At 39.9% G+C, this 21174-nt stretch overlaps 1 protein-coding gene across 2 annotated transcripts in view; it reads left to right on the forward strand.

The window, feature by feature from the left end:
- The window catches only part of SLC5A12 (solute carrier family 5 member 12), a 51074-nt gene that overhangs the window by 12028 nt on the left and 17872 nt on the right, over positions 1 to 21174 (forward strand). For both annotated transcript variants that reach the window (XM_089523480.1, XM_089523481.1), the window contains exons 2-8: positions 631 to 696; positions 5272 to 5323; positions 6328 to 6395; positions 8832 to 8986; positions 12991 to 13131; positions 15017 to 15146; positions 16175 to 16263. In XM_089523480.1, the coding sequence (XP_089379606.1) occupies positions 631 to 696; positions 5272 to 5323; positions 6328 to 6395; positions 8832 to 8986; positions 12991 to 13131; positions 15017 to 15146; positions 16175 to 16263 (701 nt within the window). The remainder of the gene's footprint in view (positions 1 to 630; positions 697 to 5271; positions 5324 to 6327; positions 6396 to 8831; positions 8987 to 12990; positions 13132 to 15016; positions 15147 to 16174; positions 16264 to 21174) is intronic.

Consider the following 21174-nt stretch of genomic DNA (forward strand, 5'->3'; position numbering starts at 1 on the left):
TAATTTACTTTCAAGTTGTTCAAATGCAAGGTGTTTGTGTTGACCTACAAAACCACAAATAACTTGGGGGCCAGGATATTTCAAAGACTGCCTCCTCCCATATGAGCCTGCCAGAAATTTGAGATCTCCAGAGGAGGCCCTGTTGTGTGTCTCAAGGTTGGTGGGTGCAAGGAACAAGTTTTTTTTCATAGTTGTGCCTCAACTATGAAGCACCTTATCCAAGGAAGCTGCCTCATCTCTTTTAAGCTCCTGGAGGATGGTCAAAACAGTGCTGTTCCACATGGCATTCAGTATCTGAAATTGCTGTTTAACGGTTTTAAAACCTGATTCTAGGATTGTTTTTAGTCTGCTTTTAGAAGTTTTTAAAATTATGTTTCTTTTTTCCAAATGTTTTTATCTTTGTATTGATTTAATTGGTTTTTATCAGTTCATCACCTAAGATGCCCTTTTGGGCTAGGAGGTGGTACAGAAGTATGTCAAAAGAAATAGAAATAATAAATAAATAATTGTCCTTAACAATATAAGAAATGCACTTTCTCAGTGATTACTGGGCCTACCTTTTGATTAATCTAATCTATCATCCAGCATAATATAATGTTTTTAATTTACTCTTTTCATCCTTTCCTCTAGTATTTGGAGCTAAGGTTTAACAAACCCGTTCGCATTGCTGCAACACTGATTTACATAGTACAGACGGTAAGACATGCTCATTATTTATACGAGACAAATGTTCTTATTTTTAGAACAGCTTGTAGGCCAGCAACCAAGTGGCTGTCCTGTATATGTTGAGAATTCTTTGGAAATATCATCTTCATTCTCTGCTATACTTGGCATATGTGATAGTGAATTTGGTTTATGTGCTCTCATAGGAGACATCAGGAACCTGGACTCTGGGCTAACATTTGAAAATGAATTTGTTTGATTTCAACATAACTATGGTCTTTCAAGATTTTATTATAACATTATTGATTTATTTAAGCATTTCCAACCTGCCCTGTATCCATCAATACAGTAACATAAAAATTAGGCCTGTGCAACCAACTCAGGATTACTGTTTCCTGAATGTAACTGGGCCAGTTAGGACTAATTTGGATCAGAGCATACCAGTGTGTCTCATTGGGTTCTGGAATGGATAGGTATGGTTCAAAGCAATTTGGACTGAGTCAAATATTCAGCTATCAAAAATAACCAGTCTCCAGTATGACCATGTAAATGCTTCTTTTAAAAAAACATATTCCTCCATAGGATCACATCATGAAAATGCCAAGGTGATGTGAAGCAAAGAGGAAGAAGGGCAACTGAGTTTTTCTTATTTTGCTCACAGCTCTAACATTTAATCCATAACAAGAATCTCAATTGCTGTTGTGCCTTCAGGTCATTTCTGACTTATTGCAACCCAAAGGCAATCCTATCATAGGGTTTTCCTGGCAAGATTTGTTAAGAGGGGTTTGCCTTTGCCTTCCTCTGAGACTGAATAAGTGTGACTTGCTCAAGGTCACCCAGTGGAATTGCATGGCTGAGCTGGGATTTGAATCCTGTTCTCCAGAGTCGTAGACCAGTGCTCAAACTGCTACACCACACTGGCTCATAAGAATTTCAGTAGCAGTCTCCAGTCACAGAGCTTACAGGGAAAGACTCATTGAAATTATATAGTCAATGGTCTCTTGCATCTCTTCATTCATTTATTAGATGTAGCTCTTAACAGCACCATTGAAAGTCCTGTAGGAAAAATTTTGGTACCAGTTGATTGTTGTCTGAACTTGGTCTCTGAGTATTCATCTTTCCATTTCCCAGTGCTTCATTTTATTACACTGATAAGAAACCTTAATGTGCAAGTCTTGTTAATTTGCTAATTTCAGCAGTAATATTTGTTTGTGTGTGTATGTCTGGGTATGATAGCAATTCTACCCACCCTCCTATCATAATTGATCCTAGATGTTGTTAGGTATCTGATTTGCTTTCTGGTGTGATTCATTTTTTTTAAATGTCTATCTCTTTTCTGTTTTGGTATGTATAACTTTGCATTAATTCTGATCTACCAGCAAGCATTTTCATTTACAAAGCACATACATCATTATTATATTTCACATTTACTCATATTGTGACGCAAAACAAACGATAATATTTTATAGCCCATTTCACTCATACTGCTTGAGCAAGCAAATTGCTAAACTTTATTAGCATTATGCCTGCTTATTAGTTAAACTTATATGCTATTTATAGTTTTAACAATGATTATGACTACAACCATATCTGCACATTTAGTTTGACTTAATCAGGAGATATCTTGGCAGCAGTCATATGTATACCTGAGGTGCTTGTAAGACCAAACTGGTATAAGAGTCAAAAATTTTACTAGTAGAGGGAGAGAGTCTGTTCACTGCTGTAAGACCTGTATTATTATTATTATTATTATTATTATTATTATTATTAAACTTTATTTCTAAAGCGCTGTAATTATACCTGTAGGGGCTCAGGATGGGGGTGAAGGAAGCAAGTCAGCTTCGGCTGTCAGGAAGTCTCACTTTAAGCCAGAAAACCAGACGAGCAACAGTAGCAGCACTGTGATAGAGGCAGTTGCTAAGACTGAAAGCCTGTTACCATAGAAAATTCACTTCTAATTTTGAAAAACTGTGCAGATGCAGCCTGCAGGAGTTCAGGGTGTTGGGAAAAGGACTGGGTATACCCCATGGACCCTCTCAGGAAGCCCACCTCTTACTTTAGATTTTATGTACAAATCTCCCAGGAAATGTAGTAATACTCTGTTGAGATGGAAACAGCTAATTTCATTCATGCAAATGTTGCTGAATGCTATCAATATGAAATATTTTTTTAAAAAATAAAAATGTTTTAAGATTTATTCTGAGAGTAAGATTTATTTATTTTGTTCTGTCTCAGAATGGCAAGAGATATCACATGCTATTAAAAGAACATTCCACCTTCTTAGAATTTCATGGCAGCATTGGTTGCTGTTGCAATAACATCTGTTTCCTGGAAAGGAACCAAGAGCAATCTTCACAAATCATATATATCACAGATTGCCAACGCAGAATGAGGACTATGTTCTTGCTTGCCTGAGGTAGCTTGGAAAGCTGTGTCAAGTTAATTGGCTTTTTTTTGGATGGTAACCCAATATTTTTGTCTATTCAAGAAACACTTTGTTCCCACAAGGATTTCATTAAACAGATTCTATTCATCAAAAATAGCATCAGCATCAGCAATAGATTGTCACTCCTTGAAATTGCTCACCTTACAATTCTTTTAGGTGATTTTGCAGATTATTCTGCAGAACTGTAAAATATAGGTCGATATGACATCACTAGCTTATTCTGTGAAACATTGCCATTTAATACTGTTCCTCTTAAAATACAAATGCAGCTTTGTGTGTATATCTAATATTGGATTGCTATCATCATTGCTTACGGAATAAGTACATAGTAACATGTTTAAATTTTTAAACTAAAAATTGAGTTCCAGAAAATGTGGGAGAAAGAGCCAAATGATCCTAAATGGCTGCAGTCCAGAACACACCTTCTAGGATGTAAATCCTGTTAAACACTGAGGCCTAAATCCAATAATTAACCTCAGCTAATACTCAAGTAGACCTATTAAATTAATGGCAAATAGGTAAGTCATCAGTTATGTAATTTCCATTGATACAGTTGCGGCTTAAGCCAGTATGGTTTACATCTGAGTAACCAGCATTGGAATGTGAAGAGACAGGAGCATTATGTGCATGGAAAGAACCAGTTTAATTATAATGTAAAGTTACAGGTTGAAAAACACTACTTAAATTATAATACTAACCAGACATTAATTATTACTTTCCAGATCTTCAAGTGTTATTATAATTTTCACCATTAATGCATTGTTATCTTGGCATCTATTCAAGGAACATAAAACAGCACACATGGGATTTTTCTCAGAGATGAAAGCCTCAGCCATCAGACTTGTTCATGAACATATGTTTACCTTCCAATGACCAATCAAAATCAGATCTAATTACTAGTCCAAACTAAAGTAAGTCAATTAATCAGTGAAACTTACACAAGTATTGACTTACCAAGTTACCATTGACTTAATGGGTCTACTTGAGTTGGGTCCAACAATTGAATTTATATCTGAGCACACTAAAGTGCAAGAGAAAAATCATGTAAGATTACAAACATCTTTCAACATCTGTGGGTTCTTGTCAGGACCATGTGGCACACTTGGCCTGGAAATGACATGGATGTGGCCACTAGGTGGAACTGGAGCAGAGGTTGCTATAGTTCAAGTGGCAGGTGTGTATGAATCAGCATTTGGAAGCTGTGCATCATGGGACATCCGATGCAACATGCACAGTAGGTGAAGTCAGTGAAGAGGTGCATCATGGGCTATAGTATGATGCAACATGCATTAGGTATGAAACAAGCAAGGTTTCATTGGTGACATGGCTGTCACATGACTTCGCAGAAGACCACCTATAAAAGGGAGAAGGTGACTATCTCTGTTGTTGGGTGGTTGTGGTTGGTGACTGGCGAAGCAATTTGTCTGTTTGTATATAGAGCTGTGAGTATCCAAGATGGCGTACTTTGTGCGTTTTTGTAAATAGCTTGCAACAAGTGATTAAAGCCCTCGTGTTAGAGAGAGCCTTGCTGCCCAGCAATGTTATTTTTTCAAGACGGGAGCTCAAGGCTGTTCAGCCTGCGTGGGAGGAATTTTTCCTTCTCAGCCTGAAGCCTAGCCTTCTCCTGGCGTCTTGCCTGCGTGGATCAACTTTGCACATGGTTGTAGTGGACACAGCGCTTCTCTCTACGCCCCAACAGTTCTATTCTTTAATTTCACCCTAGTTGCACTTTAAATATAGCTCTGCACAATGTAGTAAACAATTCCATACTAATATTCATTATATGTTGTACACTCCTTCTAAGAATGTCCATTTTCCTAGATGCAGTAAAGTTTATATGGCTGATAGTCTGACCAACATAAGAAACTGAATATGGTTTTACAGATTTGAGGGGCATGATGAGTTGGGTGACAGACAAGAGGGAAATAAACTTTCTACAGGAAAAGATTTGTGTTCATGGAGAAACAGGCTTCCATTTGTACATGACTGTCAGTACTAAACAACAAAGAGTTGTGATTTGTAATATATTGTGCAACATAGGATTTTCTTGTCCTTTATTTTGTTTTCCTTTCTTTTATAGTATTTTCTAAAGATCTTGAGTTAGAATATATTTAGCTGAGACTCCAATTTGCTCTTTCAGTATAACTTCTTTTTCTTCACAGATTCTTTACACAGGAGTGGTAGTCTATGCTCCAGCTTTGGCTCTCAACCAAGGTGAGTTTCCATATCACTTTGCCAGTTATTCTTGTTGCAGCCCAAGTAGGAAAGGAGAAATGTGAACACCTAATACTTTGAAACAAACGTCATCATCATCTCTGGTTACCTATCCATTTGAATGTTTTCCACGTCCCTTTCTCTACCCAGGACTCTGTTATTTATTTGCTCAGTTTTTCTTTTGGTAGAAAGTAACTAGAGGAGACGTGTACTGAACAGCTACTCAAGGTCCTGGCCAAGTGCCCAGTTCAGGGTAATGATCTAAGACTATGCAATGTACTTTGGCACTTCATACCCTCCAACCTTCTGTTCTACTATCATATGTACTGTGAAGGTTGAGATTCCTTCATCGGTTAACTTGGGCTGCTGCCACAATGCAGAATTAATGCAGTTTGATACCACTATAACTGTCACAGCCCTGTCCTATAAAATCCTATGATTTGTAGTTTGTTGTGGAACCAAAGCTCTCTGATAGAGAAGGCTAAATATATCACATGATTATCCCAGAACTGCAGAGCATAGAGCCATGACAATTAAAGTGATGTCAGACTAAATTAATTCTGCAGTGTAGATGCAGCCTTAGTGTTTGTACTGATTGCAGCTATATACCATTTTGATTCTGAGCCAAATTTGCTCTATGTACTTTACCAGTTACAAAAAACCCCCCACAACATACTACTGTTTTCTCCACATTGTTCTCCTTAGCAGGCAAGAGATGTGAAAATCTCAAAAGCTTGCACACATTTTTCATTGCCTTTTGTAATATTTCTTTTTTAAATTCAACTGCATTGCTTTGGATTTTACATCATTTCCCAAAAGAATCCTTTGTGGACTGTGCACCTGTTTCAGAGAAACAATAAAAATGAAGTAGTGTTATCAGGGCATAAGTAGAGATAATGAAAGCAGATATGTAAAAGTCCTTATCATGTTTGAAATTATCTATGAAAGCTAATGGAGTTTCCCCAAATTGGCCTGCACCTAATTTGACATCCTTGTGCTTTCAGTGACTGGATTTAATCTTTGGGGCTCAGTATTTGCAACAGGAATTGTCTGTACCTTCTACTGTACACTGGTAAGCACACAACTGTAGGTAACTTAGAAATGATAATGGGATGGATTTTCTAATTAATGTTCATCTTTATACTATTTATTTATTATTTTATTTATTTACGTTATTTATACCCCGCCCTTCAGCCCTAATGGCTCTCAGAGCAGCTTACAATTATTATTTTTAATAAGACGGTTCCCTGCCCTCTACTAGTGAACATCCATGATTCAAAACTGAAAAACACATTCATATTTTTCTGTGGAGCAAAGAACTTTAGAGAAATGCTTTGTTTCAAAATAGTATTATTGTGAAACCCAGGACAAAATTCTTTACTTCAGATTAAAAGTGATACGTAATTTCTTTAAAGATACAGTCTTTTCCAGTGATCTAAGGTTCCAGCCCTATCCACACTTCCCTGGGATTAAAGCACAATAGACACAGTGAGTTCTATTTGTAAAACATGGACAAAGCTGCATCATTTTTGGAGACAAATGAGAAGATACTTTCATCTCCTCATTCAGTCACACTTAGTGGATTACTTGAGCAGAACTGATAGCAATGGAGATCTCTATCCACATTTTGTCTCAATGAATCATTCCTAAATATTTGGGATCAGCACTTGATTGGGGTAAAAGTTTTGGCATTACCTACTGACAGGGGATCAAGCTGACAGTGAAGCATGACATCCTGGGAGCCTTTCACACTGTACAATTACAGAGCTATGATACCACTTTAAGTGCCATAGCAACAGCCTATGTGATCCTGTAGTTTGTAGTCTGGTTAGGCACTAGCTGTTGTTAACTGCCATTTAGTTGGTCCTAATTCATGGCCACCCTGTGGATGAGACATCTCCAAGGCCCTTATCTACCTCTGCTCTCCTTAGGTCCTGTATATACAAGCTTGTGACCTCCCTGATAATGTCCAGGCATCTGCCATGTGGTCTTCCCCTATTTCTACTGCCTTCTATGGTTTCTATCATTATTGTCTTTTGTAGTGAGTCATGCCTTCTTGTGATGTAGCCAAAGTATGATAGCTTCAGTTTTGTCATTTTGGCTTTTAGGGAGAGTTCAGGCTTAATCTTTTCAAGGACCCATTTGTTTGTCTTTTTGGTTGTCCACAGTATCCTCAGCACTCTTTTCTTGCACCACATCTGAAATGAGTTTATTTTCTTTCTGTCAGCTTTCACATCTGTGCATAGTGATGGGGAATATAATGGCTAGGGCAATTCTAACTTTAGTGGTCAGTTGTATATCTTTGTTCTTTAGGATCCTGTCTAGTTCTTACATGGCTGCCCTCCTCTTTCCTAGCCTACTTCTTTTTTCTTGACTGCTGTCTCCATTCTGATCAATGCCTGATCCAAGATACAGGAAATCTTTAACTATTTCCATTTCCTTGTTGTCTAGGTTGAATTTATGTTGATCCTCCATGGTCACTATTTTTGTTTTCTCTATGTTTAGCAACAAGCCTGCCTTTGCACTTTCTTCCTTGACCTTTCTTAGTAATTGTTCCAAGTCTATGATATTTTCTGGTGGTAGTATGGTGTCGTCTGCTTATATTATCATGTTGACATTCCTTCCTCCTATCTTCACTCCTCCATCTTCTATGTCCAAATCTGCCCTTTATATGGTATTTTCTGTGTACATGATGAACAGGTAGGATGATAGAATGCAGGCTAGCCTGACCCCTCCATTTCTCCATATTCTCTTCTAACCATAGCCTTTTATCCTAAATACAGATTTTTCATCAGGTCTATCAAATGTAGTGGCACTTCCATTTCTTTAAAGGCACTCCATAGCTTTTCATGATCCATGTAGTTAAAGGCTTTGTTATAGTCTATAAAGTGCATGTCCCCCCCCCCCCCCCGGAATTCCTTGGTTCACTCCATACTAGCACTCTCTGCTAGAAATTCTTTCTTTCCTAAACTGCAAATTCTAGGATTCAATAGGATGTTGATGTGGAAGGTAAAGCGGAATCACAGTGCTACAACTGTGTAGTATGAAAGGAAGAAGAGTGTCAGTCTGATGGCTAGACCATAGGGATACATTCCCGTTCCTTGCCATCTCAAAATCAGTACCACCAACAACAATTGACAACAATGTTTATGAACACATGTGTGGGTAGCACAAAACAGTCAAAATCAGGGATAGCTGGTGGTTTCTATGTCAGCCAAGCAGAGAATCTGCTCCAGATTTTAGTCCTTCTTTTCTACACCTACATAGAAATCACCAGCCACTGCTGTTGGAAAATGGTTCCTACAGAAAGAACAGAAAGAAGGTGGGGTCAACATGGAATTTGGGTAGACCACATCTCCAAAGGTAATGATAATTCTGTGAGGGAAGGATGTCTGAAGCACTAGAAATATATCAAGAACTTGCTTTATATTGAAGGAAGTTTCATTTTTGTTTTTTACTTGTACAATATACTCCAACTGAAGACAAATTGTTTTTTCTTCCTCCATAGGGAGGATTAAAAGCTGTTGTCTGGACAGATGCCTTTCAACTGGTCGTTATGCTGACTGGGTTCTTAACCGTTTTAATTCAAGGAACTCTTAAGAATGGGGGCTTCACAAACATCTGGGAAAATGCTGGTAATGGATCACGCCTCACTATATTTGAGTAAGCAGAAAGGTGCCATACTCAGATTGATGGCCTTGTTTATTACATATGTATATTACATGTGAAATGATAAAACCATTTTTTATGGCAGGAAAGATAATTTCTTACTGGAAGTGAAAAACAGATAATTCCCTTCTTCACTGTTCAGAGGCAGATTTAGCAATCTTCACACAGCTTAATTCTCTGTTTACTTTGTTCTGTTTTTTCAATCTGGTTGTTTGTCTTGCATATATTCTATTGAACAGAGATACTTGAGTAATTATTTTCCACTGTTACAATATTAGTTACAGAAGCACTGAAAATTGTGGTTTTTATTCCAGTGTCTAGCTGAAGTGCATCATGTCCCTGTTTCTAAAGTCTCTCAGTGATTGTCTAGCTGGGCATCTTGATAAGAATTGAGCTACATCTCCTTGTTAGTTATGTGACTCTCCCATGTATAGATAGATACTCAAAAGAAGAAAGAAGTAATATGGAGTACCTTGGAAGTTTGCAGCAAAATCTAATTTTTTAAAAACCTGACTTTGATCAAATATGTGGGGAAAATTTTTGGAAAATAAACGGATCTATTTAAATAACAGATAAGTTAAGAGAAAAACAAAGTAGGACATACTTGCTTCCCTTGCAATCTGTTAGGAAGAAGGAGGGAAGAGGAAGGCTGACTAGAATGAAGCAATATGGATGGTGTTAGCTGTCTGGGAATGCTGCCAACACACACTCACACAGCTGATAAGAGCCTGTTGGGCAAAAGGTAAACACACCGAGCTGCCAAGAAGCAGTTCCTCAACAATGCCAACGACGTCCGAATAGAATAAGCCACTAGCCAGTCCAAAGTTCAGGATTACAGAGAGCAATACTACCAGTCCAGTCTGAGGTCAAGAGTGCCAGAGGGCTGGTCAAGGTGTCCGGTCTGAGGTCAAGGATTCAAAGACAGTCAAGGGTCTAGGAAGCCAGGAGTCAGATCAAACAGCATTCACTAATGAGAACTAATAGACTCTGACGAGAGAGCTCAGCGTCTGCCAGGTGTCTTATATTTAGCTCCCTTATCACAGCTGCTGATTACCTAATGAGTGCTTCTCAGCAAGCCTCTCGGAATGCCAAAGGCACGCCCTTTCTGATCTCCTCTGGCTAAAGGTAGAAACCTCAATGTTCTGCTGCTTTATTTCTCCCAAGTCTGGCACTTCTATTGGGGCAAGGCTGGGCTGCTGAGCCCCAGGCTCCACTGGAGAGGACCTCACAGAGCTGGGGTCTGGCTGAGCCAAATCCACTGGGGCTGGGAGAGCAGAGATGGGACCTGGCCTTGTGACTGGCCATGACACTAGTTTTAAAAATAGCACTAAGGGCCCTTTCACACTGCAGAATTATAACACTGTGATTCCACTTTAACTGCCATAACCATGTCATGTAGAATCCTGGGGTTTGTAGTTCAGTGAGGCACTAGAGGTCTCTGCTGAGAATTCTAAATGCCCCCCTAAACTGCAAATCCCAGGATTCCACAATTTATAATAATGAAGTGAAAAGGAGGTCCAAACTTCACAAGCATTGTGTAGACAGGAGCCAGACTAAGCTCTGGGATTTGAGAGGGAAACTGTGACAGAGTGATACATGTCAGCCATAGTTCATGGGCAATAAAAAGTGGAGAACAATGGAGATAAAGCAAAATTATAAAAGTAATAAAGATGAAAGCATGGCTACAACTAAGGGAAGAAGAAAGGTGAGCAAATAAGGCTGGCACATTTGAAAAATTGTACCTAAGGTTTTTCATGTCTGGACAGCAGCTACCATATCAAGTGGAAAAAGGAATTGTAAGAACTTCAATCAGTAGAGCAAGTACAGAGTGGATTTCATAATGGAAAGGTAGAATCACAGAACAAAGGCAGTGATATGTAGCAGGGGGAACCCATCCAGATCACTTTAACTTCTGAAGCAAAGGCTCATTGCTTTAACCAGAATGAGAAGGTTATGTGAATGAGGGAGGGAAATGAATAGAAAAGGAAAAGGAAAATATTCTGAAAGCAATTGAAATTATGTTGTTGTCAGGTAGACTCAACAGGTAACCATACTGAAACAGCAATAGGTCGAAGTAAAGAGAAAAATAAGATGGTTTGCAGCTAGAAATCTTTTGTATCAAGCAGGCAGGAAAGGTGAGGAGATGTGTAGTTGTCCGTGATCCATTTGTTAATTATTGTCCCATCACAGCTAAAGACTCTCCATGGATTAGATGTCACAAGCAGACATCTTGAACATCTGTTGCTTGTGACATTATTAGAAGCAGTGATACAAAAGATTTCTAGACTAGACAGAGTTCTGGTCCAATCCTGCAGATTCTTCTTATGTTTTTTCCAGTCACACTGATTTCCCCTTCTTCCTTTCCTTCATCCTGCAGCCTCCAAATCTCCACAGCAGATTTTGAGAATCCACATAAGACACAAAGGGGTGGGGGTGGGGGGGTGGGGAAGGGTTGCTCCCTCTTCTGTGCATGGAAAATGTTATCTTGGTGGGAAGGGTTAATTTGGACAAGATCCATTATACACAGTCTAATTCTGACCATGGTTATCTAAAAATAAGTGCCACTAAATTCAGTAGGGCTTTTCTTTGAATAAATATCCTTAGGCTTGCAAGGCTATACCCTTTTCCTGAGGATGAGCCTTATTTAACACCTAAATTTACACATATGAGTGGTTTAAAATTGTCTGAATTGCTTTTAAATTGTCCTGTTTTGAGAATTAAAAGCTTTGATATATTTTAATGTTTAAATTCTCTTTTTTAAAAAAATGTTTTAAACTGTTCGGATGGATTATATTGTGGCCTGATCTGAGATCCTGAGATATAAGGTGGGGCATTATGAATATAAATATAAATATATAGAATGGCTTATTTCTAAGCAGTCTTATACAGGATTGCACTGTTTATGGCTACACCCTCAGTGCAACAGGTAAGCTGAAACATAATCTTTCTCCTTGTTTTTGGTGAGGCGTCTCTGTGTGTGTGTATGAGAGAGAGAGAGAGAGAGAGAGAGGGATGAATCCAGTTTTGAATTCTCACCTCCAAACCCAGCCACCATGGAAGTTTCCATGGTGATGTTCTTCTAGGGATGGAATTCTAAGATCAGATTAATCTCGATGAGTTCTTCATTCTAAGGACTACTCCCCAAATACATTTGTTTGTGACCTTATTCTTTTCTATGGCCTGTTTCTCAAAGGAAATGCTCAAAAGAGATATCTGCACTTTTATGCCTTAAAATGAGTGGCGGAGTGCTGAATTTATATAGAGAAACCAAATTGTCAATTGGCATAATTCAGCCCTCCTCCACCAAGAAAGGAAGGAGTTTTATTATTTGATTTGTGGTGACCAGTGGAGGGCAGCAATAGAGGATGCACGGGATGCAACTGCCACATTTCTCAACTTTGTGGACCTCTGCAGGTTGAAACTGCCCTTCTGTGCAAAGGTCAGTTCCAGTTCTTCAAAAATAGAAGGATGTTCTTGTTGCCCTAAAAACTTGAATTTTTTTTCTTTCCATTATCTTTCTGACTGGGAGGTGTTTGGGGGCAATCTGCAGTGAGTGCAGAAATTGGATGGAAGGCTATTAGGGGTTGCTGTGGGAACCCCTAATAGCCATCCATTAGGGAACTGGGGGATTCCTATTTCTGGTATAGGCTTATTTGATGCATTTATTGCCAAGAATGACACTTATCTGAAACAACTGAAATGAATGGAAGGCAAACTTTGTACATTTACTACAGCCTAAACTAGTTAAGATATTTTGGCAGTAGTTGGGCACTTCCTTGTCAATGAGGTGGTGAATCTCTAAATATTAAAGGAGTTATGCAAGTTACTGATATCTACCTTCCCTAAGTTTCAGCACTTTCTATAGTTCTTTTATAGTTTGGAATAAAACCCAGTGTGAGTTCACAGCTTCACTGAACATAGGAGTTACCAGTCAATGCTGAAATGTACACCTAGACATGGAATTAACGATTTGATTTCCCTTGTGTCTCCTGATGTAGCTTTGATCTTGATCCCCTGAGAAGACACACATTTTGGACAATTGCAGTAGGAGGAACATTTACCTGGCTAGGAATCTATGGGGTGAATCAGTCTACCATACAAAGATGCATTTCTTGCAAAACAGAAATGCATGCTAAGCTGTAAGTAGTTCTGGAATGTTATTGCAAACTGGAACATGATTAAAGAGCCTTTTAAAAAACCCCAATCCTATTTGATATGTACTTGGTTGTGCAGTATTAGTACTTGTAAGAACTAAAGTCCATATAGAATATTCCAATGCTAGGTGTGAGGAAATATTTGATGCTTCAGATACTGGGGGATTCAACTTTCAGAAGCCACAGTTAGTATGGCCAATGTTAAGGAATTATGGGAGTTGTAGTCTAAAACATCTAGAAGAACTAGGGGTTCCCAGCTTTGAGTTAGACAATATCTCCCAGTCATTCTTCTCAATTATCAGCTTCAAATCTTTTAGAGTAGAGAGATTCAAATGAACTCCTTCACATGTAGAAAGAATATATGAGGGGATTCCAAGGTTGTATCAGGTAGCTTTTTACCTCCCACAGGCAACACGACCAGCAGCTGAATTTCCAGTGACTGCACACTACCATGTGAAAGGGCCACACAGAATATCAGCGTATACATTTGAGGCTCTTCCATTGTTGTTGTTAATTATCTTCACATTGACTTTGATTTGTGGAGGCCCTATGAATGAGAAAACTTCAGGTTATCCTGGAAGCCTTGCTCAAGTGTTGCAGAGAGACTCAGGGCTGTAGCTTCCTTGATGGAGTCCATCCACCTTTAATGTGGTTTTCTCTTTTCTTACTGCCTTCTACTTTCTGTCTTGGCCATTAGGTGATGTCCAGTTGTCCTTGGGTTGCTTGAAGAATGTATTTGCGATGAACAAACTGTTGGCCCCCTAAAATTAAATCGGTCTATCTCCTGTTTCATTTCTTTATCTTGACAACAACATAGTCTTTTCACATGGGTACTCCATGGCCAATTGGCATGTCAGGGAGGCACACACTCTGACATCACATGTGCTTTCTGTGCATGGTAGGTTCACCTGACCTTTCTGTTGTTACTCCAGAGTCAAATGATTTTGTGTCAGTGGAGGTGGAACATTTTAATAGCTACGTGTTAATTTTAATACTGAGCCATGGGTACCCATGTGTTTGAATGTGTTCATGTGCATGCATGTTCCTGTTTCATCCACACTGTCTGTTTCCACTATGATTACCATGGTATTATAGGTTTAACTGTTGCAGATTGTGTGAAAAATAGATGTACATTATGAACAACTGTGGACATCAGGATGAGCAACCTTAGTAGGTCTGGGGGTCAAATTTTCAACCTTACCAGTATTTGCTGCTGGCAACACTATGTGTCAGAATGCAAGAAAGATGAAAAACAAAACAAAACAAAAACCCTGAACAAATCAAAACAGAAAGTAATTCAACATCCACTTCCAGTTTGATGGGAGGGGGCCTTTTGTGCTTAGGAGAAATTATCTGTGTTATTGTTAAACCATCACTCCTGGAGATCTCTAGGCGCATAAATACATTTTAGCCTCTGTAGGAGTAATGGGTGGTTTCAGGGGAAACAAACTCTAAAAAAACAAACAAAACAAACATACCCCCCCCCCCAAACCCCACAACCAACCTTGGGAGACTTCTTGCTGCCCATGGGCCGCAGTTTGCCCTGATCCTGCCCTTGCTGTATATATATTGAGAAGTCATGTTTTGCCATCCATGCTCAGAAATACTTATGCCTTTGAGTCTATTGATCGCACATCATGGATTATCTATGTATCACCAGTGTAATCTATATGCCCATAGCCAATATGACTGCCACAGACTTTGCAAAAGGAGCAATAAGTTTTGGGCCACATTTTGGCATATAAAAATGATCACTTCTCCAAAAATATAAAATCATTCACTCTTTTCTCTCTCTCTCTCAAATTTATATGCCATCTTTCTCCCACAACAGGAGTCAAGGCCTTCATCTTCTCTTTTTCTCTCTCTTTAGTGCACTGTATCTTAATTTAGTTGGGCTATGGGCCATCCTGGTGTGTGCTGTCCTTTGTGGCTTGGTGATGTATTCACATTTCAGGAGCTGTGATCCATGGACTGCTGGTTTCATTTCAGCACCTGATCAGGTAAAGGAATCAATCATACATCTGAATGGAAATATTTTTTATTTCCTGACTCATCTTTGTAATAAGGTTATGGTGACTTCAGTGGCAGTGAGGATTCTCTAAGTATTTAAGTATGTCATGAAAGGCTAAGTATTTAATTAAAATCTTTGTGGCATGTAGATGGAATACTCTGCAGTTGTTCTCAAATATGCCCTTAGGGTTATGGGGTCCTACCATCTATGTCAGCAGAAACCAAGGGTGGGAAAAGTGTGACCCATAGATCACATTCTGATCCAATTCCTCTTTTTTAAATTCCTCCTGCAGTCCTCAACTCCACAAAGTACCTTGATTCTCTCACATTTATTCTTGCCTCAGAAATCCCCCAGTGTCAGGAATATCCTCCAATCCACAAGGCAATTTACTTTACTAAATATCAGCCACAAATGCCCCAAAATCCAAGAAATGGGAAATAGAAGTGAATTCTGGCTACTTCCTGATCACAATTTTTTTTGTGCTGAAAACACAGAAGTGTGGTCCACTGGAAGTCAGCACTGGGACAAAAACTGGCTCTTGGCCTCTCTGCATTTAGCCACTCCTTGCATAAACGTATATCCCACAGTATTGCCAACAAGCCTTGACAATATTTCCTGGAATGTTTTACCAAAATCTAAATTCCCTGGAATTCCCCAATATTTACTGGAATATTCAGTCAAAATCCCCAGAAAAAATTAATTAACTTCCCCAGATTCCAGGGAATTCCCCAGAAATTGGCAATGCTGATCCTACTGCTTGACAGAATTGAAGGTCCAAAAAGTGATGAGTGAATAAGTTGCTAAGGCACTGTCCTTTTCTTTTTGTATGCAAAGGAACTGCACAAGAGAATGAGCAGAGCAGAATGATACTAATAGCCATGTTGACTGATGATGTAGAGAACTGCAGTCCATCATTTCTGGAGGGCATCAGACTGCACACATGCACCCCTAAATTTCATTCATTTCAATGGAGGAACATTACTAACCTACCTACTGTATCTTTCTCCCTCAAAACAGCTAATGCCGTATTTTGTCATGATCATCTTTTCCTCAACCCCAGGACTTCCAGGATTATTTGTTGCATGTGCCTTCAGTGGAACACTCAGGTCTGTGCCTCATTCAATTGCTTTTAGCACTTAGGTCTTATCGGTGATGCCGTGTATAATAGAGACAAGAAAAACCAGGTGCTGGTGGTAAAGGTGCTGCTCTCAAAAATGCTGCATCATTTCTCTCCCTCCCTGTCTCTGCAAGGAAATGCTGCAGTGCTTTGTGTCTCTCTATGTGGTCCAGCACAGAGTTTGTAGTGTGCTCTGGAAGACAGATGTCCCTTTCTCTTTGTGAACCAATTAGAAATCCCATGGTATTATCTCCTTGGTAGTGAAATATCATTCAAACACTAATTTTTATGTTAAAAAACTGCCAGTGTCAGGATGAGTCAAGGCAAAGTGATACTGATTCCTGGTAATAGGGAAATGTGTCTTGAGTAAAAGGAAAACATATTTTCCCTACCAAAACTACATCCAGTGTTGTTAGAGAGGCTACATCAATTAAGTGTGTGCATGAAGAAAAAAGTAGGTGAAGAAGAAGGAGAGAGAATAAAAGAAAGAGAACCTAAATTAGGTTCACAGAAAATCTAAGATGTCATAGACAGATTACCAGTCAGATAAAATGTTTCCTAATATCCTGGCTTTCCTAGTGCTTCCCTTCCTCCTAAATATTTTGTTTTTGGATTGTCCTTCACAAAGTTATTCACAGATCTTAGTCATTACAGAATGGGAATATATCAAACTTGAGACAGAGGAAAACCCATTCAGGCACAGAAGCTACCAACTATCACTGTTCATGTGAATTCATAGAATCATATAGTTGGAAGAGCCCACAAGGGCCATCTAATCCAACCCACTGCTATGCAGGAATGCACAATCAAATTAAACAGAATCTTGCCTTGGAGGAAAACAAAGAGCTCAAATGCACTTTTCCTCATTTGTACTATGTATTAAGTCATTCTCATTTCTACCCTGTGATGACTACTAGAATGAGTCTAAGAAGTTGGTTGTATATTAGATACATGCTGTTGATAAAGACATAGTACTTGTGTACATGTTCTTTTAAGAAAATAATGGGAGTGTCTACTTAGCATATACTATATTAGCAGACTGAGAGAGGAAGAAGGGAAGACTGTAAAAGTTCTCCTTGGAAAAATGTTTATACATTTGGTTACTTGAAAATATAAAAGTGTAAAAGTGTAGTTGTTTCTCTGGAAAATTTCATAAGCAAGTTCCAAATATGAAAACTAGAAATGGTCCTTTAGCAATTGCAGTCCAAATGAGAAGGCCCAGATGGATTTTATTGGTTTATTAATCTTTCCTTGGCGGTTTACAGACCGCCCCTTTGGGGCAGCCTGCACCCATCCCTTTCTCCGATGGATCGGGGCCTCAGCGGCAGCCCTGAAGCCCCAATCTGCCGCTTTTCCAGGCTGTGGGAAGCAGCAAAAGGCCGCTTCCCGCGGCCTGGAAAGGGGTGTCCTTGGGGCTTCAAGCCCCAAGGACACCCCGACAGTGGCGGGGAAAAAGAGAAAGGGGCCGTGTACAGGCTGCGCCAGTGACACAAATGAAGGAAGGTGCCCTTCCGCAGCACCAGGACGTCACCTCTGCGCCGCTCCATTTGGAGGCGGGTGGCTGTGAGGTCCTAATGGTGGTGCCCATGTAGAATGGGCGCTACCATTTTGTATGTACCGTGTACATACTAGGGTTGGGGGCATCTGAAAGAGATGCTGCCGGGCAACCCTAGTATGTACACAGTATGTACTAAAAGGCCCTTTTGTAAAGGGCCCTTGATTCCTTATATTTTGGTTTTGATTCTACAGTATTTCATGGTTTTTAATATTGCAATATTATAAACTGCTCTGGGGCTTTTGAGATAAAATGTCTAAATATCTAAACAATATTGTTTCACCATAAGAACTAGTGAGATAATCCAGTCCTTGGCCATATCCTTTCTTCTCTTATAGCACAAAGGGGCCTCTTTGCCTGCCAATCCTTAACAATATATGCAGTTCAATACTTAAAGTGCAGATTGGCCCAAGATTCTCATAGCATCAGCATCCATTCATGGTGAAGTGAATTTCACTACCTATCTAGGGTGCAAGTCTCATCCTCTGACACACACACACACACACACACACTATCTCTTACAGTTGTGACTGGTAGCTTCCATGTTGGTGGGGTAGTGAATTCACTCCAGGTTTGGTCTGAACTTTAAAGAACCTATCAAAAGTACTAATCCTATCCCTCCAAATATGTTCCACACCTTTGATAACCACTGTCTGTCATGGCATGGGTACACACACATACACAAAATCCATCACATACTTACTTCCTTAGTACTCTTTTTAAAAAGCACCAAGCAAGACAGCTACAGCTACCACCAACCTTGTAACACTAGAATGCCTCTGGTGGGCACTAAATAATGCATCTGGGATTGAGGCCTTTTTTATGCCTCCTCTAAAAAGGTTTTGCAAAACATATTTTTAAATGCTATTTTCTGTTGAAAAAAAACCATTACTTTTTGTGCAAAACATTGCTTTTGTGCCCAGGGTGGTTTGTAACATGTTCTGCTACTGCTGATTTTTCTGGCTGTCCCAGTCTGCAGTGTTTCTCGTGTGTCCTTGATTCTTGTTTGCACACTGCTTTTGGTGGTCCCTATGTAGACTTGTCCGCAGCTGCATGGTATGCGGTAAACTCCTGTGGCTGTGAGAGGGGGTCTCTGGTCCTTGGATGAGTGAAGCATTTGCTGGATTTCTTTGTGAGTTTGTAAACCATTTATTTGAAGGTCGCACTTCCTCACCACTTTGCCTATTCTGTCTGTGACTCCTTTGATGTATGGTAAAAATACCTTCCCTTTGGGTGGCTGCTTGTCTTAACTCCTCTGGGTTTTTCTGGGCCTGACAGCCCTTCTGATGTCTGAGCTGGAATAACCATTAGCCTGTAGAGCTTGGTCCAAGTGCTTCAGTTCATCTTCCAAGAAGTCGGGTTCACAGATGCGTTTTGTCCAGTCTACCAGTGTTTTGATTGTGCTTCTTTTTTGTCCTGGGTGATGGTTGGAGTTCTTGTGCAGGTATCTGTCTATATGTGTGGGTTTTCTGTATACTGTGTGACCCAAATGTTGGTTCAGTTTGCGGATGACTAGGACATCCAGGAATGGCAGTGTTCCTTCCTTTTCTTTTTCCATAGTGAATTGGATGTTGGGGTGGATGTTGTTCAGAAGGTTCAGGAATACAGCCAGATCTTCTTCTCCATGGCTCCAAATGGTGAAAGTGTCATCCACGTATTGAAACCAAGTTGTAAGCTTTTTCTGTCCTGTTTCCAGGGCTTGCTTTTCAAAGTATTCCATGTAAAAGTTTGCTATCACAGGGCTTAGAGGGCTTCCCATTGCTACCCCATCTCTCTGTCCTTTCCAGGCAAGCACTCTCTGAAGATGCCAGCCACAGATGCTGGCGAAACATCAATTAGAAACTTTTCTAGAACATGGCCACATAGCCCGAAAAACCCACAAAAAACTATGATTTTATTTTTGCAGAAAGAAAGAATGAAAGGGGGGAAACTATTGCACAAATTAATTAAAACTCTTGCAAAGCTCACAAAGCAAAAAACAAAAACAAAAACTTTTGGAACACTTTGTTCTTCCATGTCAGAATTAAATATTGATACCCAACCATGAAATAACGAGACCAGACACGTAAATTGGATGAATAAAGGGCCATTTATTTGACCTATAATCTGTTTAAAGCTAAGCACTTGAACTTCAACCTTAACTTTAAACTCTGAGCAAATTGATTAAAGTGAAAAGCCTGGTGCAGGTCCAGCTGAAGGCAGGGTCAAACCTAGACTTCCTCTTCAGCCTTCCCTTTGGGCACAAACACTGAACCCTGAGGTAAATCGGATGATTCGGATTGCATCCTCAGTCCAGTCCTAGGAAGGTAAACATAAGGCACTCTCCCCCAAACCCCACAAATTTGTAAGGTTGAGCAAAACCCCCATGTCTACCCCAAAGGCAGGTTCTCTCACAACTCCACGCCCCTTAACGTGTTAAGCTGATCAAGAGCCTAACCTTTCACCACAAAGGGGTGCCAATGGTGCGTACCAAACAGTTCTTTAACCCCATATGGGCCAGTGAAACCTATTTAACAGCCACCCAAAGCCAATCACCAGTCCCGGCACACAGTATGGGGTAGGCAAAAAACCCCGGGAAAAGGGGAGAAAATTCCTACCCGGCCCCAAAGCGACCAACAAAGTTCATACTGCATTTAGGGTGGGAGGGTGGGCTGCTTCATGGAAAAGGGGCAGGATGGGGGGTGTACTGTCCTTATATACTGACTCCGCCTCCCATCACATGCCTCAGCTTAGTCCAATGGACCTTGCTTATATTGAAAATTCTGGTCTCTATCATGGAGGGTATCAAATCCCCACCATCCCTCAAGGCTCTGCCAATCGTCCTGATGTGAAAACTATGAATTGCATCCCAACTTTCATCCCTCCCCACTGTTGCAGGCTATCCTGGCTAAGATATGATGGGTGATTTGTGTTTGGGGGAAGGTCATGGCCATCAGATTAGTACTCAGCAGAGAAACACTAAGTCCTGCAGCTGACACTACCATAAATACCCTCTCCCCTCCATCGCTTGCTTGCATGGTTACTCAGTGTCAATATAACTGCTGAGCCCAATAACTATTGGCAGAAAAACTGCTGCGCTTATAAACCAATTCTGGAATATAGCAGAGTAGTTGACAAATTTGCAGAAACATGGTTCACAGTCCTCAGTGACGATGACAGGCACTGGATGTCTTCCAGAAGTGAAGGAATTGCAGGAATCTCGGGAACTCTCCAGCAATTGCTGCTGCTCCGGCTCCAGCTGAATAAACAACTACAGAAGTCAGACTCCCAAAAGTGCTATCTTTATTTACAGAGTGCTAACCATAAATCACCAATGCTACAGATCAAATGAATACCAATTCCTAC

Source organism: Sceloporus occidentalis, unplaced genomic scaffold, assembly GCF_023333645.1.
Source record: "Sceloporus occidentalis isolate IW3139 unplaced genomic scaffold, rSceOcc1.0.p SCAF_4, whole genome shotgun sequence".
NCBI classification, from domain to species: Eukaryota; Metazoa; Chordata; class Lepidosauria; order Squamata; family Phrynosomatidae; genus Sceloporus; species Sceloporus occidentalis.